This window comes from Lissotriton helveticus, chromosome 2_1 (genome assembly GCF_964261635.1).
Source record: "Lissotriton helveticus chromosome 2_1, aLisHel1.1, whole genome shotgun sequence".
Classification (NCBI taxonomy): domain Eukaryota; kingdom Metazoa; phylum Chordata; class Amphibia; order Caudata; family Salamandridae; genus Lissotriton; species Lissotriton helveticus.
Genome location: NC_136059.1, coordinates 1,365,002,336 through 1,365,018,050, shown reverse-complemented (window position 1 = coordinate 1,365,018,050; position 15,715 = coordinate 1,365,002,336). Strand labels below are relative to the sequence as shown.

The window sequence follows — 15,715 nt, the reverse complement described above, 5'->3', positions numbered from 1 at the left end:
CTATACATTTTAATCCAAATATTTGATCTCCCCTTATGTCTCTTACTCATGTTGGCTGAAATTGTATAATATTTAGGTGTAACCGTGCTTCTTCTGTTTTCGGTATATAAGGCCTAGCTATTTTGTACGAGACCCAGATTTATACCAGACATGGCACCAACTGCTCTTTTCTATGTTGTCAGTATGCATCCTTTGTTAATGTTTACCTGGACAGTGTCATCCTTGTTAACTATTTAGTCCTGTACTCTTTTACCCCTTCCTTTCCTACCACTGATCGTGTAAACACTTATCTCATCCATTGTAAAAGTCACCATGCATCCCACCTTAATGCTTCTTTGCCCAGAAACAATTATATGATACTGTGTGCACCATATAAGCAAAATAAACTTCAGCTCCTGTGTGCTCGTTGGGCCCACCATACGTCCAAAATGCTATCTTCTTATAAAGGGTTCACATAAAATACTGAAACAATTTCAGTAATAGAATTTATAGATATGCCTGGTTTCCATAGGGATCATATACCTTACCATCCCTTAAAAGCCACTGGTTTTAGTAGTCGGGTGTATTTGCCCACTAAAATACGTTTTTTCGACCCTATACTCTTGCTGGCCTCAGTGATGTGGAGTGGGCCCTCTTTATTGCTTGTTGACTGCATAATTTTCTGGACATATATGCCACTCATTAACACTCTAGGTCACTGCATGTATCTTTCTTTATGTAGTAGGGTTCGATTTTTTCCTGGTAGATTTTAAGGGTACCTGCCCACAGCCATTTGTTGCCATGGGCAGAGTCTGCAAATGACCATAACCTCATGGTCAGTGCCATCAACGCTGCATTCCTTTCGACAGCAAGATCTCCTCCTTCCACAAGATTTTGTCCAGGTTGTTTGCTTACAGTGGGTGTGCTAGTAGTACCAATAAAGCACAATCCTATTCATCCCATCATTTTAGGGAGCCCCAGTAGGGCTGTGTTCTGTTTATGGTGCAGCTCGAGACAGAAGCATGAAAGACAGTTGGCATTTGATCTCCTTGTGCTGGAAGTGAGCAATCATGGTGCTCTGAGGGCTTTGCGTTCTTGAGGGGAATCCACATTCTCTGGCAGAGAGACGCAAGCACACAGAAAAGGACTGCTTTTTTCAGGTGGGCAACAGTTGAGGCCACTTGAGAATGTGACCATAGTAGAAGATAAAGAATTACCAGGGAAAACTTAAGGAGGCAGTACAGTGATCATTGTATGAAAGGGAAGTTTTTATAGAGTAAAATGATTGCAAGAAATGAGGATATTAAAAGTATTGTTTGAGGTCTGTGAGTGGCAGCTGCAAACAGCAAGTTTTTCCCATGAATGTACATTTCACCTTTTTGTTTTGTTAAAAAAGTATCTTGGCCCAAATAAAAAAAAATATAAAGCAATAGAAGGCAACAGATGAGGAATTTGTTCTCAGAGGAGGCTTTCAGTTCACAATCCCCCACAACAGCTTTGCCTTCCACCACCCCCCTTAATTGAAATGCCCCAAAAAGAAAACAAGCCCGCTAGAGCAGATCTAAACTGGATAAACTGGCAGCTCCTTGTTTCAACTGTACTCCGATGATACTGCTAGCAACATGAAAACTGTCTTAAAAACAGAAAGGGCAGAGGAATATTTTGGTTTCCGTGGTTTGAAATTAAATGTGGCTAAGATCAAAAGAATTTGGCTCGAAAATATATATAGAAATTGCCCCTGTTGCTTTTTGGAAGGTATCTGCCCACATTAAATATTTTAAGTCGCAGCCAGCAATACTACAACATTTTGTTAAACATTTGGGACTGAGATTCTGGCGATGCCTGTCAAAGGTAGCTTTCCGATTATGTGTAGAAGTGATATGAGGTGGGTCAGTTGGCATTGTGGGAAGCACGATTGAATTTAAGCTCTGCATGGGAATACGGTTTTTGTTGCTTAATAGGGTCCCAACTTCAGGCAGTTAGTTGGAACTTAGACTGAAGTGATATATTAAGAACAAGCTACCCAGCAGCGTACAACTTCAAAAATGAGCTCGAGATTATGCTGAAATTGAGTTTGGTTATGACCCATGGAGTCATTCTAGACAATGGGTTACGAAGAAGGTCCCACAGAGCCCAACAAAAAAGCATGGTAAGTGAAGTGATTGGGAGGAGGTCTGAACTGAAGTATCCTTGTCCCAATATATGAAGAAGTAAAGGGCCAGCCAGCTTTCTACATAGTATGTGGTTGCAAGAAACATGTGAAGAGAGTGAGAATAAATCTTATACTTTTAGGGGCACCAGCCCAGAAATGCTCCGCAATACTAAAAGTGTTAATCTGTGTATCTAAACTTAGTGGGATGAAGGACCAGGCACACTGTACGTTTATGAACAAATACTGCCAATCTAACAATAACATTGCTGAGGCTTTTCTCTCCTAAAGGAATGAGGGAGCAAATCTACACAATACGCTAATCTTCTAAACTTTAGCTATGTTAAATTAGCACTTCATAAACTTTCACATTAGGACCATCATTAGAACAGATGCTGATGGTCGTAATATGGAAAAATTTACATTGAGCAGGGATTTGTTCAGTTCTTCGTATGTGCGTTCTGGAAAGGATGTGCTTGGCGGCCTCCGGCTCTTGTTCGAGGGTGTGTTATCTAGTATGGGCCTGATACTAGCTACTAGTTATGTAATAAACGTATTCTACCAGTTTCATGGCTTTCGTACTGTATTATAAGAGTCATTTGTAACCCTGATTTATGTTACAAAGGAAATAACAATTCTAACTAAAACCAAGCAAAACACGTTAAACTCCGTAACATTAATGACCTTTGCTCTTAGCAATTCTTGTAAGCTGACCGAACTGTCAGCCTTAATATTCTTCATTTCCAAACCATGTCACTAAGTGGCATGCTTGTAAAGTCCTTTTGGGGATATTTCCAGTTATTTATAATGCATAGTTTGAAACTCAGTCACACTATTGTGTGCACAGATTTACGTCCTTTGTAACTTACTCACCAGCCCAACGGTTGCATACATTGCACAATAGAACATATCTTTTGTACGCAGAATTTACAGTTCAGTTGGAGCCAATTCCACTCTAGGTAACCTATAACCAATGTGGAGTCTTTGAAATGCAATGTGTACTCGGAATATAGTTGTGTATTGTAAATCACATTGACTCCCACACAGGTGTATCGCTAAATAAAACCGGTAGAACAAGGCACAACACAATTAGCCTGCAACAAACTAGTTTGTTACTGACAGTATGAACAGTGACTGAGAAGAGTAAGGACGTAGATCTACCACACAAGCTGCAAGAGCGTTACAGCAAAGTAAAGGGAGAGGAGTTGGCCTAACGGTTAGGGCAGTCGACCTCGAATCTAGGGAACTAGGTTCAAGTCTCGGCAATGACACTGAACATCCTGTGATTCTGGGCAAATCCCTTAATCTCCCTGTGCCTAACAAAAATGAATGTGTGTCCTCTTGTAACGTAACTGGTGCTATGTAAAGCTCTCTGTTACCCGATTCGGGTCAAGTTTGCGCTATATAAAACGCTGCAAAAAAAAATAAAAGGGCGGTTGTAAAGGTATCCTAAAATGACTTTGAAGAAACTTCCACATTGTGAGCTTAAGTAATTTCTGACATACAACATGTTTGTGGGTTAAAAAAAATACACGCAGCTCCTGGATGGGCACAGACAAAACCATGAGGTTCTGGTTGGTGCAGGAGGACTCTTAGGCAAATTGACATAGTGGTAGCAACTGCTGAAGATCTCTATGGCAAGAGGACCTTTACATCTGTCTATTCATGGGCCATGGCCAACTTAGTTTGCAGATTACTCACAGAGGAAAGTTCTCTCGCAAAAGTCATTTTTTAACAATCACCCCCCCCACCCCAATAGAGAACTGCAGCCTTTTGCAATTTTTTTTTCATAAAAACACGTTTTAGCAATAAAATGTTTCAATGGTAAACATTTTGTACTATCTCAGTTGGTCTTCTGACATGCTACTCCAGTGAACTTGGCTGCGCCGTACCAGCATGGTTTGAGACAGCAGTTGGCTTAACAAGAAGATTCCCTGTGTTTGTAAACTACTTGAAAGTGAGTACATTTCTGTGTCCCATCACAGAGCTGTAATGAGGTCTTTTTCCCAGTCTACGACCAGCACTCTGGCAGCTGTAACTCTACCTCGCCTCGAAGGACATGGTCTAGCAAGAGGCCTGCCCAATAATCAACATATAAGCATGACCTCCCGGGGGAGTCCACAAGAAGTACCTCTACTTTCCACATGTAAAGTGGTGCACTTCTGGATTAAGATAGAGGTCTCTTGGTGACACACTTTAAAATATAAAAACCTAATAAGTAGTCTAAGCAGGAGATCAGTGGCATATTCTGACCATTCAAACCTTTCCATAATTGCTACCCTCTTCCTGTCAGATAATGAAGGTCAAACGTGAGGGAAATCACTAACCAAAAATGCCAGTTGATATTTCAGCTCAATATTATTTGACCTTATCAGGAACCCATCCCCTTCTGGACAAAGAGATAGATTAGATTTCTGGTCACCTCCTTTCCGTTCCCAATCGTGCCACTGGGACAAGGAGAATGTATGAGAGAAACTGGGAAGGCAGCACCACTGGGATAACCCCACCTGCTTCACTCCAAACACTTCAAAATCCAGCAGTATTTTTTAAAACATTTTTTAAATTATTATATTGCATCATAAAAGGCACAATCATATTTGTTTACACCAGAATTTTTGTACATGTATTCTTATACAGTAAACATTGCTGTTCTTTATAGTTACATCATTGCTCATGTGTTGCTTCATAATTTCGCCTCATTACCTACAGTAGTATACTTAACATTAAGTTATGTCTTGTTCTTGGGTCACTGTTGGTAAGGCACATATACGCCCCCCTGTTAGGTATTCTATCCAGTAGTAGTTTTGATTACTTGATTCCATCAAGTTTTTATTTTTATTTGTAGAACTTGCAACTAAATGAATCTCTAAGCTCACCAATCAGCCATCCTGTAAACGGCTTCCTGCGCTGAGCCTCTCACAAGCACACATATAAATATATACTAGTAAAGCTACAGGCCCGTGTAATATTATCATCTCAAATGAGAACTATAGCATTCCCTAATAATGACGTAATGTGTAAGTACTTGCAGCTGTGGATTATCTGATATAGTCAATAGGATAAAGGCCACTTTTTTTTGTTGCAGAATTTTATATAGCGCGAACTTGACCCGACTCGGGTATCAGAGCGCTTTACATAGCACCAGTTACGTTACATGAGGACACACATTCATTTTTGTTAGGCACGGGAGATTAAGGGATTTGCCCAGAATCACAGGATGTTCAGCATCATTGCCGAGACTTGAACCCAGTTCCCCAGATTAGAGGTCGACCGCCCTAGCCGTTAGGCCAACTCCTCTCCCTTTACTTTGCTGTAACAATCTTGCTGCGTGTGTGGTAGATCCACATGCTGTGCATCATGAGTTTCAGGGAAAGTGTTCACCAATCATTCGATGTTTGCTTAAAATTGAAGCGAATAACTGCTTAAAGAAAAAAAAGCTGTGATATTCCAAATCCAACAGTAGATGACTGGAGTGTGCCCTGCACCTGGATTTACATCAGACAGTCAGCAAACACGTTAGCCATAATCCAAAATACAGAGGGTAATGCAACTACAACAAAAATATTTCTTGTTCAGTTAGCTTTTATTGTGTGTCTAATGTATACTTATTTTGACTTTCATAGGCTTATGTGCAAAGAAACAGAAAGAGATTTCCAAAGCCATTAAAAGGGCTCACATAATGGGTAAGCAACACCATGAAGAATGTTCAAGCAACAGGGCCGTCATTATCAAGTAGTCCATTTGACTAACACAAGTCCTCTTCTTCTTGCAGGATTTATGCCGGTTACCTACAAAGATCCAGCGTTCCTCAATGACCCAAAAATATGTGACATCCGACATCCTGAATAAAGTATGCTGTTAAGATAATGCCTCACTGTGTACTGCAACATTTCTAAATACATTTTGTGCAAACACATCTCGTTGTTTAGTCAAATGCACTTCCTAAACTCCTGTGGGACGGATACACAAAAGAATGGCAAAATGCCATTGATAAGCTTTAAATGTGCACAACGCTAAGGGCTAGTGTTTTGTTTCGCAAAGCTGCTGCTGTATAATGCTTTTCTTGAGTTGAGCACTCTCCTTTTTAAAAACATTGTAGCTACTGTACCAAAAGCAACAAGCGGGCAGGTTGAACTTATACAGGGGTAAGGAAGGTTATTATGTTTCAACTTTCGGAAGGCAGACAGAAGGATATACATTGTCCATAATTCTCGCTTTTCTCCATTTTACATTCCTGCTACCTGCTTGCTCAAGTAGAGAAAAAGGGTAGTCATGTGCAAGAGAAAGTTTAACACAGCCTTCTGAGAGCTCTGCACCAAAAGGTTTGCAGATCTTGATGGGATGTTCTTGCATCCTCATTTAAATATGTTAAGGCCCTCTTGATGAGTAAGTTCCCAACTGTGCAAAAACAGGGTTTGCACAGAAACTGTAATTCTGAGTGATCCAATAACTACTACACATCCTGCAATTTTACCCTAGCAAACTGTGAAAGGTCAAGCGTGTGACAAATTTACCTAGGGCAAAAGCGTGTTAAATTCTGATACATGCATAATTCGGTACATCACTTACCAATTTTACCTGTAATTCCCCATGTTTTGAGGGAATTTTTGCAATATGAGACATTAAGCATCAGCCTGGCTATTAGTATTTACTGGGGGTAGTAAGAACCAAACATTTTACTACCACCTTGTAATCCTTGGCCTAACTGGAGAACAGTTAGGACCTGCCATTGTAGTTTTCCTAGGTTTATGTTAATGACCCTACCTTTAAATAAGACACAGTGGGCCATAATTAAGAAGCGTTCCCATCCTGATGGTTCTTTGAGAATCCTGGTCGAGAAACACACCTATTAATGGCTTCTTGGGAGCAGGTGACCCAGTATATCCCACATGCATTCTGTTTTGCATGTATCTTACACAATACGAATTAACCAAACACTTTTGCTACAGAATCAATAAGAAGTTGGAACCTGAGGTTTGTGTCTTGCAAAGCATGTCAAGCACTCAATTCCTTTGCAAGAATACAATGATAATGGATGAAGTCCAAATTGCATGTTTTACAATGTTTTTTTATTCCAGTTCATGAATTAGCCTTTAAATAGAAACAAACAAGAATTTGGGAGACAGACTACATTAGAAAGTAGGTGATTGTGGAAATGCTTGACCGTCTGCAAGTGGTTCTGAAAGGTCTTCTTCCGTCTCTGTTCCACTTAATGTCAGTATTTGTTCTTTGTCAGTTTTTCTCTTGGACTTTCTCTGAAGTTGCCAAAGCCTTGACTTCTTCAATGCTTTTCGCTCTTCCTGGATTGTACTGACCTTGCGTTTGCTGCCCTGCCTTACATCAATATCTGGATAGTCGCTGTCTTCCAACATCAATGTGAGTTTGTCCGCTATATTTAGGTTTTGGTCTGAGCTGTGGCAGTGGTGCGGAATCTGCCTTCCAAGTAGTGAGACAGTACATGTCTGAAGAAGTTTGGAGCTTGGGAAAAATGCCCGCAATGCTTGACACAGGAATACATTCTCCTTTTCCTCATCTCCGGGAGTTGGCTGGTCCCCTGTTAGACAAGTACATTGATATTAGTAATCCACAGGGTACAACAGTTTTTATTTATACAAAGTCACAGTTGTGTTTTTGTCTATGATATTCACATGGTAAAACATTAACCGCTTCCGTGCGGCGCCGATTCCGCCCCTGTGCTGGACATTCCAGAACAGGGTGCGGTCGTGACGGAACCATTCCGTCATCAGCACAGCTCAACCGTGACTGATGACGGAATGGTTCCGTCACAAGCATCGAAGGGGTTGAGCAAGTTTCACAAACATCTCTCCAGGCATGATGGTTGTGACAACATTGATACGCTCTCTTCCTTTGTTTCCTTACAATCTGGTTTACAGGAGGCATATCTAAAGAAGACTAAATGCGTGTTTAAAAACAAAACCTGTATACTGTTTTGGACTACCTTTCTCAGGTGGTATCGCCCAAACCTTCTGTGGTCATTTGCTGGCACATGCCAATCCCACGCAAACTTTCAGCACAACGTTTGCCATAAGTAAATCATACAAAGGGTTAATTTACTGTTTCATCCAAGAGAGTTTCTCGTACATAGCCCTGCACAATTAACACAGTGAAAAAATAGACGAGAAATGGGGTGTGAGGGAGGACACAGACAGGGCCTTGCATCAGTCTGTTTCAGTAGCAGCTCATGATATGAATAGTTTACTTAACTGTAACTGAGAGTCTTAGATTCGTGGGATACCAGGTCACGGTTTAATCCCACCTCCTAAGGTAAGGCTCAATGTTACATGTAATTTCTCTTCTTACTACTCACTAAGTACATTGGCTCCTACTTAATGTTAAATGGCTTATCTTGGTTTTGCTTACAACCAATGGCAAGAGACAATCTGGTATGAAATAAAGGTTAATTTAAGAGAGGAAAAATTAGGAACTAACCACAGCACAACCCTATACCATCTTCTCCGTTCATCACCTTTACCATAATGCTGATGTAAATTCACTTCAATTATATTGCAAAGTTGGTAAAAATAGCAGACCTGTTTTAGCCGGAGAGCTGGTAACTGTTTCTTTCTTTCTCTCTCTCTTCAGTCCAAGATAATCACCAATTACAGCATACAATAATGATAAACATGGATATGTAAATATTCTAAGCTAGGCTGAAAAATACACTAGAAGATACATAAATAATTGCGTTTTACCCCCACGAGTATAAATTCATCCTAAAATTCAAAATGCGCTGATCCAGAGTAGAGCGGATGAGTGCAGACTGCCATCTCATCAAAGCACAGAATTCTCCCCGAAAATGTTCCCCGAATTTTCGGGGAGCACAGAATTCTCCCCGAAAATCACTTCAGAGGTGCTGTATGGAGGCAGTTCAGAGGGTCTGCTATTATACTGGTCCAGTTACCCTGCATCACCTGTGTTCTGTAGCTGTGGAATTGTCGAAATGCGGACTATATTTCCTAAATCTAAATGCTGTCATCTTCAGTTGAGGTACTGTTGCACTGAGGTGAACTGCAGCAACGTCTGAAGAGTGAAGGAAGGCTATTTGTCTTCTTAACTCTGCAAAGAACCAAGAATATCTCTTGTTGCTTCGAAAAGTGTGTAGCACAATGGAGGACTTCCTTCAACAACATCTATTTTTATTCCTCGTTTCTGCTTCGTCTGGGCGGTGCTGCACTCACCTACCACAAAGCAGAGCAAAGGTTATCGAAGTTTCTGTAAGACTAGAAGACATTCACCAACTCATCTGACACATCAACTGTGGCCAATGAAGAAGCAGAGGTGAACACAGCAGACAACAAGAGAACCGCTGATGTCAAATCTCACACACTGGTGCAAGAAAAATAAAAAAGGGATGAACAGTCAGGAAACAGGAGGCTAACTGACATATTTCAGATACTGAAGATCATGATGCCATCAATGAGAAGCTAATGCATATGATAAAGGTCCCAGATGCGAAGGCAAAAAATAAAGCTGAGGCACAATTGCAACAGAATACCTTTTACATACTCTGAATACTGTAATCTACGAGTAGGGTTGGAATGGAGGTTCATGTGAGAAACATGCTTATGGAACTTTTTGGCAGATGCTTTCTGAGATGTTTATTGTGCAAAGTTGGCATAGATGCCTGCCCATGGGATCCCACTAAAGCCCAATATACTAAAATACACAATTATCAAGACGCGGACTCGTCAGTAAGGTCATCCAGAGAGAAGAGGGAGCTGTGTACACCGGTGTGACTATTTCACTCTACACTAAGTTCACAGCATTGGTTCAGGAGACAAGAAACCTAATAGAATTGACCTGCTTGAGAATCTCTACCCTATATCTGATTTTTTTTAAATCTGAAAAACAACTTCTTTTATGCAAAGAAAGTTATCTACGTTGTCATTTCAAGCTGCTTGGTGGCAAAGAAAAGCGCTTCCAGTTGGCGAGTCGAGTAATCTTCATCAATTAGTGACATTAAATAATGATGCATTAACGGACAACCTGAAGTCTCCATAGTAATGTTATGTATCTGTTCTGATACGGTTGTATGAGTGGCACAGTACTTTCGGGGTTTCTAAAGGTTAATATTGTGACTTGTGTGGTAGGAGCTGCCACACCTCTTCAGTAAACAATGATTTTGTTAGTGAATGCGTGGCCATACTGGTTTTATCCTTCTTGTCAACTACGGAGTGACTAATATGGCTCGGTGGGGCTTTCTGCCCATCCTGGTTTTATCCTTCTTGCCAACTACGGAGTGACTAATATGGCTCGGTGGGGCTTTCTGCCACACTAGGGAGGTGTACTTCTACTTTTTTTTTTTTTTACTGATTGGCGATATTGGGATCAGAGTTATTAATTAGGATAATATGCACATGGTGGCTGTAACAGTGGCTACAGGTTTGATAGCTGCCAATTTGTTGTCCGTTGTGAGAGCAGCTGTATGTATACCTTAGCAGTAGTTCAACAAGCCTGGCATGCTGGAACAAAGGGTTAATTATCCTAACATCAAATGTGAATTCATATTTTATACATGGTTCTATTTTACACACACATTAATATTTTTTATATGTAACTCTGCAAAATAAACTGAATCTAATTTCAAATAGGGTGAACTGAGTCGCCAGCCTACGTTAGCCCCAAGAGTGGAACACAATTGTCTTTGTTATTCTGAAACAGTTATTGAGTGATCATAGCATGTGCAGCTCTAGATACACATGCTTTGAATATTCCTGGCGTCTAGTATTGGGCTCGGGTATTACACGTTGTTTTTCTTTAAAGAAGCTTTGAGTAACAGGATGTTGTATGACTCCTGATTTAGTCCACAATGTTCATGGGCACTGATTTCACCTTAGGCTGTAACTAAATACATTCGAAAACACATTCTGAGACCAATGCATTTGTCACACCGATTTGGGGCCCGGCTACAACTATTTTACTATGGCAACTGGCAACAGTCACATCACCCATTCCTCATAACAGTACAACATTATTTCTACCCTTGACCGCAACCAGGCGATTTAACGCCGGTTGGACATCGCTCAGTCTTTGGTGGCCCCAGCCCTCTTCAACTACTGAGTCTGCTTTAAGATGGAGCACACACCTTTCCAATTCAGCACACAGTATAATGCCAAGTATTCCTGTGAAGATGTTGAGATACGAGGGGGAAAGGCACTGGGCGCACCTGATAATGCAGCACAGACTGTTATTTGACACACAGACATCTTTGGCGAGCAAGACCCACTTGACGTCAAAGAGGAAGAAGTGGTCCCCTCCGAAAGCCCGGCTGCTCAACCCACACCCAGCCCCAAAATGCTGACTTTGAAATCCTCTGAAGGAGAAGAGGTAAACCCTTCATTGTTAGCGCTGATGAGACCATGCAAGAAGAAGACCCCCAAGGGCCTGAGCAGGACCAAAATCCCACCTAGTCAAACAGCCCTACACCGTGGCAGAGCACCTCTCCTGCAGGAGTCTGGCATCAAGCCCACAGCCAGCCAATTAAAAAGCCTCCGCCTCCTGTCTGCTTTTGCCCTTGGACTCCAGTCAGCATTTTTTACAAAAATTTAGAGCCAGGCCACCATCCGCTCAAGTGCATTAAGCCATGCCCCTCCTTGCCTTCATGCCCTCTCGCCGGCATGGAACCGAGCCTCCATCTACGGACTTGAATTGAGCAGCAGGAGTGCATTCGAAACACAACCCCAATTCGAAGCCCAGGACCCCTTTGACTCTACCTCCGAGGCTCCCATCCTGGAGAGACTACCCAAATAACAAGATGGCAGTGAAAACTCTTCATTCGCCCTGAAACATGCATGATTTCAGCCAGACCACTTCAGCTAAAGCCACCCAGCACATGGCTTTCGAAAAAACTGAGGTTAACTTTTGAGGAGAAGATGGTCTATGAGGGACCTCGACACCCTGTGCTCAAACAGCACAGGTACCAGACAGCAAGTCCTCCTTCTCAACCTCCTATACTCCGGCGCTCACACCACCACCAGTCAGTCTCACAATCTCCTCCACCTAACCATCCAGAAGGGTCAGTACATTCTTTTTCAGACTCTGGCAGCCTGCCCTGATGACCAAGATCGAGAGCCCTATCCGGCCAAACCATTACTGCCAGATGATACTATGTTGTACAATGCTATCCTGCAAAGAGCGGCTCACCACCATAAAGTCGCCATGCATAATATTGAGAAGGAAGACTACTTTCTGGAACAGACCCTCTTTAAAACATAATGCAGGGTGCAAATTTTGTCAGTGCTCAAGTCCAACCCTGACAATTTTAAATATTGAGTCAGGGCAAGAGTTGTCACATCACGTGTGGAAAAGTACAAGGCTTCTCCAATTACCATTTTTACATCAGAGTTGAGGCCCCTCCTAAATTCACTGGTGGCACATACTGCCAGAAAGACAAACAGGCAACATTAGGCGCCCCACCCTTCGATAAAGAAAGTTAACGCCATCAGTAAGCAGGTAATGGTTAGCGCAACCTTCCAATGGTGCATTGTTAATTTGGTGGGGTTACTATTGAGGGTATAGTAGGTTTCACTGGGACAAAATGGAGGCACTCATATAACACCTCCCTGTTGGCCATGTGAAAAGGGGTGTAGAACTGGTTTCAGAGGGGAAAACAAACCCCAATGCAACAGACCATTGTGCCCTGGACGCCGCGGACACCAAATACTAGTGTTTTGCTTCGCAGGCATACATGGTTTAATTTCTTGAGCTTTAATCCGGAGGACCAGCAACACCTCTTCAACATCTCATTTGATGAAGAATATATTTTTGGGACCCAAGTGGATGAGATGTTGGAGAACATGAAAAAAAGACACCACAACTGCGAAGTTTACAGTTGCCCTCCTGTCTTAACACCTCAAAGGCCAATTTTCTCAGGTAACAATCCAAGGGGTGAGGCAAGACCACACCAGCTGGTCAGCTCCAAACGTAACAGCAGCAGGCGTTTTATGACTCCTGGTCCAGGTAGGGGTACTCAAGAGGAGGCTGCAGGGCAACAAGGGCATGGGTATAAGTGGTCCTGGTAACGCAGCCTCTGCTTCCAAAAACGGAGTCTCCCACACACTCCTCTGCAACTGCACAGCTCCTATTGGGGTAAGACCAAGGGATTTTACCACTCATGTCATGGAAATCTCCTTTTATCAATGGGTCCTAGCGGTAGTCCGACAGGGCAATGGCTTACAATTGCATAACATCCACCCAACATACCGCCAAGGCAATCATCATTACCTTACTCTCTTACAGGAGGAAGCTCAAATGCTCCTTCAAAAGGCCACCATCCAGTCATTGCTCCCACACCAATGGGGAAAGGGTGTTTACTCAAAGTACTTCCTTCTCCCAAAAGACAACAGCAGATGTTAAGAATACCTACTTCCTTATCCCTATCCACCCCGTTAATCACCAGTACCTCTCAAGGGGCAGCGCCTCCGTTGGAGTGGAGGAGCGTCGCCCCACTTAAATTACTCCCAAAGCCCCAGAGAGGAAAATTAAAATGGTAATTCCTTACCATTTTATTTTTCATCCCCGAATGCTCATTCACTATGTGATCAATAAAGATGCCTTTAAATGTTATCTTGTCACATTTGTGTTGCTTTCAGAGACAGAGGTCAAAAGTCAGTTTGTCTTACTACATTTACTCTTCTTTCTGACTGAAGTTAGAGGATTTTCAGCTTGCCAGAAATGCGAGTAGGCCCTACAAATACCTTGTCCTGATTAAATCTGGCTCGTAATAGTGAGTGGATTTTTCGAGCCCTGAAGATTAATGTGGCAAGTCTCCATGGCCTTCATCCTAGTGGCTTCAAATGGGGCCAGACAGCCCTGGTACTCCATGTTATTTGAAATGTCCATAAGCCCACAGAAGCTTTCAATCAGACCAGACCTTTCTACACAGCAAAAATGCATAATCTGGTACCCAGACCCCAAGCAATCTGGAACCTGAGGTTGTACAGTCTGGATAAGTGTGGCTCACTGGTTAGAGGAGGTAGACACTGAAGCAGAGGTCAGACCCGGGACCAGGGTTCAATTCCCGACGCGGCAGGGTCTTGAGCCCAAATATCCACGGACTCGATAATTCTCGTTTCGGTGCCTACTCGAATCACGGGTTCACACTCTGCAGCTCTGGGCATTAGCCTGCTTAATCTCCACTACGGCCCCCCTGCGGCGGGATGCCTGGCTTTCACCTTGGGGACACCCAGTACGGGTATTTCACAGGGAAAAAGCCAGGACGGGTTCCCAAGGCAAGCGCCGAAATGCTTACGGGTAATCGAGCGCTATATAAGAACGCATAATAATAATAATAATAATAATAATACCTACACCTCCCAAAAGAGTGTATGCCGATCTTGTGAGAGGCTCACAGACCTAATACTCGTGCATGCTATGCACTCCATTGGAAAAGGGTATCTCCAAGCAATTAGATCCCTTCTAAGTTAAGGTGAGGGATATAATTTCCTACATTTTACATCGTCAGAAGGCAGGTCTAGCAGATACCTCTCTACACCTGTTGGAATATGGCCCTCTCTGAAGGTCACCCCAAACCTTTTGCCTTCATTCTCCTCTTTCTCTGACCTTTTTGTTGGCTTTAAGACTCTAAGCACTTTACCAATGCTGACCAGTGCTGAAGTGCATGTGCTTCTCCCCTAAACCTGAAAACATTGATATATACATATTGGCATATTTAGTTTACTTGTAAGTCCCTTGCACAGTGATATACCACACAGCCAGTGCCTGTAAATCAATGCTACTAGTGGGCCTGCAGCACAGATTGTGCCTCCCACCAGTAGCCTTTCAAACCTGTCTCAGAAATGCCTTTTTAGTGCCTGTGTTTGCAGCTTATTGCCACTTCGACTTGGCATTTAAAACTACTTAGAAATATCAATATAGGACTAGCTACGTTGTATTTAGTGGAACTCAGAAGGTATATCTGCGGGCAAACCCTTAGGTTTGGACATGAAGCCCTCACACACCAACCTAGTTGGTGTCATGCTTCATCATCGGGCCCACCACAGTGACACCGAATGTGTCCCGGGTGTGCTGCGACTCCAGATTACTGAGGAGCTGGTATTCTTGCTGAGTGTGCAGTGCTAGTGAGAATGAGAGTGAAAGGTTAAAAGCTATACAGGTGGTCCCAGTTCCCGAGGGTAAGAGGTAAATTTAATACCTGGGCCCCTGTTAGCAAGATAAAAAGGCTGTGGACGATGTGGAGTGTATTAAGAGCTCCTACGTCCTTGTGGTCTACATGTTTCAGCCAGGCCTTTTGATTAAAACTGGCTTTCCTCAGGACCAATGAGTATGTGTGAGTGATGGTAAACTATATTAAGTGACAGTGTGTGGTAAAAAAGTGTTGCACTCGCTAAGGTGCCGTACGTGTAAGAGGGGGATTCCCTCTACTTTACTGTACATAAAACACAAAGACAATACAGACATACAAGGAGAACCAATGAGAATGGTATATACCAAAACACAACATATGGCCGACTTCTAGTGTGCGTGAGCGACCTAGAGCGGCAAAGAACTTGGCCATGAGTGGTTGCCATGGCTAAGGTGAACTATGGCGGTAAAATATTAAACGCG

At 42.5% G+C, this 15,715-nt stretch overlaps 2 protein-coding genes across 2 annotated transcripts in view; one reads left to right on the top strand and one right to left on the bottom strand.

The window, feature by feature from the left end:
- The window catches only part of MRPS18C (mitochondrial ribosomal protein S18C), a 62,218-nt gene extending 56,221 nt beyond the window's left edge, over window positions 1–5,997 (top strand). Inside the window, exons 5-6 of the mRNA XM_078676300.1 lie at window positions 5,752–5,811; window positions 5,901–5,997. Of these exons, the coding sequence (XP_078532426.1) occupies window positions 5,752–5,811; window positions 5,901–5,977 (137 nt within the window). The 3' untranslated portion in view covers window positions 5,978–5,997. The remainder of the gene's footprint in view (window positions 1–5,751; window positions 5,812–5,900) is intronic.
- Window positions 5,998–7,175: 1,178 nt separating this feature from the next.
- The window catches only part of ABRAXAS1 (abraxas 1, BRCA1 A complex subunit), a 193,014-nt gene continuing 184,474 nt past the window's right edge, over window positions 7,176–15,715 (bottom strand). Inside the window, exon 9 of the mRNA XM_078676299.1 lies at window positions 7,176–7,682. Within this exon, the coding sequence (XP_078532425.1) occupies window positions 7,261–7,682 (422 nt within the window). The 3' untranslated portion in view covers window positions 7,176–7,260. The remainder of the gene's footprint in view (window positions 7,683–15,715) is intronic.